The sequence below is a fragment of the Emiliania huxleyi genome (assembly GCF_000372725.1).
Source record: "Emiliania huxleyi CCMP1516 unplaced genomic scaffold EMIHUscaffold_3791, whole genome shotgun sequence".
NCBI lineage: Eukaryota > Haptophyta > Isochrysidales > Noelaerhabdaceae > Emiliania > Emiliania huxleyi.
In genome coordinates, this window is record NW_005199126.1 from 1 (window position 1) to 1,869 (window position 1,869).

General features: G+C 66.3%; 1 protein-coding gene across 1 annotated transcript; it reads right to left on the reverse strand.

The window, feature by feature from the left end:
• Positions 1-145: 145 nt before the first annotated feature.
• EMIHUDRAFT_255707 (hypothetical protein) lies at positions 146-1,160 on the reverse strand (the record flags this gene model as incomplete). Its single annotated transcript, XM_005771567.1, has 1 exon — positions 146-1,160. A coding segment is annotated over one exon (1,015 nt), but the record flags the coding sequence as incomplete, so codon positions are not given.
• Between the last annotated feature and the right edge of the window lie 709 nt (positions 1,161-1,869).

The following is a 1,869-nucleotide window of genomic DNA, read 5'->3' on the forward strand; positions in this document are numbered from 1 at the left end:
CGCGCCGACGGGCGCGTGTCGGCCGAGGTTGCGACGCCGAGCCGCATCTCGAAGCGATCCGAGCCGACTCTCTCGAATGAGATGACGCGGTCGTAGAGCGTGCGCCAGCCGCTCCGCCGGTCGCCGTGAGATGCCGGCGGGGCACCTGGACGCGCCTCCTCAATCGCAAAGCCAAAGAGGAGGCGCATGCCGGCTGGGGTTGCCTCAACGCCGCCCTCTGCGAGCTCCCGCGCGCCCGCCGCGGCCTCGCTCCCGACCCCGACGGCGAAGCGGTGCTCGCGGAAGCCAAGCTCCGAGAAGTCGTGCTCCCACACCCGGCCGCGGGCGCCGCGTGACGCGACGACGAGGCTGTGTGCGAGGCTCCGCATCCGCTCGCCGGAGAGGTGGTGGAAGGAGAGGGGCGCGTGCTCCTGCGCCGAGGTGTGGAACCACAGCCCGCGCCTCTCGCGTAGCAGCGAGGCGCCAGCCCACACAAAGTACTCTGGCGGCTCCGTGTGCAGCCCGCGGTAGTCTCGCACCGGGATCTGCGTGTTGAGTGTCAGGCTGAGGCACTTGCCCACGCGCATGTCACCTGCCCAGCCGGTGTACTCGGCTTCGCAGCCGTCGATCCTCGGCCGCATGCGCAATAGCGCCGGCCAGCTCAGCACGTACCCTGCGCCGCCGTGCGCGTAGCCGATGCGCGCGCGCTCGTCCTTCCACTCGAGGTCCTTCCTCGCCGTGTGCTGGACGCCAAGGTAGGCTGGCGCGGCCGGATTCTCCGCCGCCAGTCGTCGCTCGAGGTTGCGTGGGAAGACAAATGAGTCGTCGTCCACAAAAAAGACCCAGTCAAAGCAGCCAAAGTGTTCCCGCCGGTCGTGAAGCACGCGCAGCGCTGGCAGGTTGCGCCATGCCCCAAGCGCGTGCAGCTCCTCCGCCTCCGACGGCTGCAGGCCAATCGTCGGCACGCTCGGGTCGGCGCGGTCACTGAAGAAGGCTATCGCCGACGACGGGCCGATCCGGCGCGCCCACGTCTGCTGGACGTGCGGCACGCGCGTCTGGTGCATCGCCGATCCCGTCAGCACGCCGTACACGATGCGCGGCGAGCCGGGATTGGGAGGGCCGCATTCGGCGAGGGCGGAGGTGGCAGATGTCGGGCAGTCGATTGGCCCCTCCATAGCCATAGCGGGAAAGTTGATCGACTCGGCGTTTGATCTCTCAGGGACGGACGACTGGAACTGACTGTGCTTTGACAGCTCTCTGGGAGCTGGGAGCGCATCGCGACACCGAGGGGGGCTGGGCATGATTCACCCACACGACAGGGTCCCAGGGATTCTCGTATAGGACAGGTTGCACCCGGCGGCACGGGGGCCGCAGGCGCGGGCCTCCTACTGACTGGCTGGTTGCGTGCGCTCTCCTACCGGTACGTAGTTCTCCTGCTCCTGACAAAAGGGACAGCGACAGGCTGCAGCACGGTGGACTCCTACACCAGCGACCTTCCTCCAGCTTCTCACTGGCAGCCTCTCACTCAGCTCTCTCTCACTACCACGCACGGGCACACCCACACCCACTGAATGAAAGAGGCGGCCGAGGCGCTCGCCGTGGGGTGGCTGGCAGGGGCGGTGGTAGGAGTCTCCCCTCTGTGGGCTTCGCTAAAGAAAGGTGCGGCCTGAGCGTGTCCTCGCCGTTGAGGTCTTGCTTGAGGAGAGAGAGAGGAGAGAGAGAGAGAGAGAGGAGAGAGAGAGAGAGAGAGAGAGAGAGAGAGAGAGAGAGAGAGAGAGAGAGAGAGAGAGAGAGAGAGAGAGAGATACATCGGTTCTGTTGCGTGTTGGCTGTTGGTGTGCCGAGAAAAGAACTATCGGTCGGCGAAGAAAGGGGGCGTGACGTGACCGA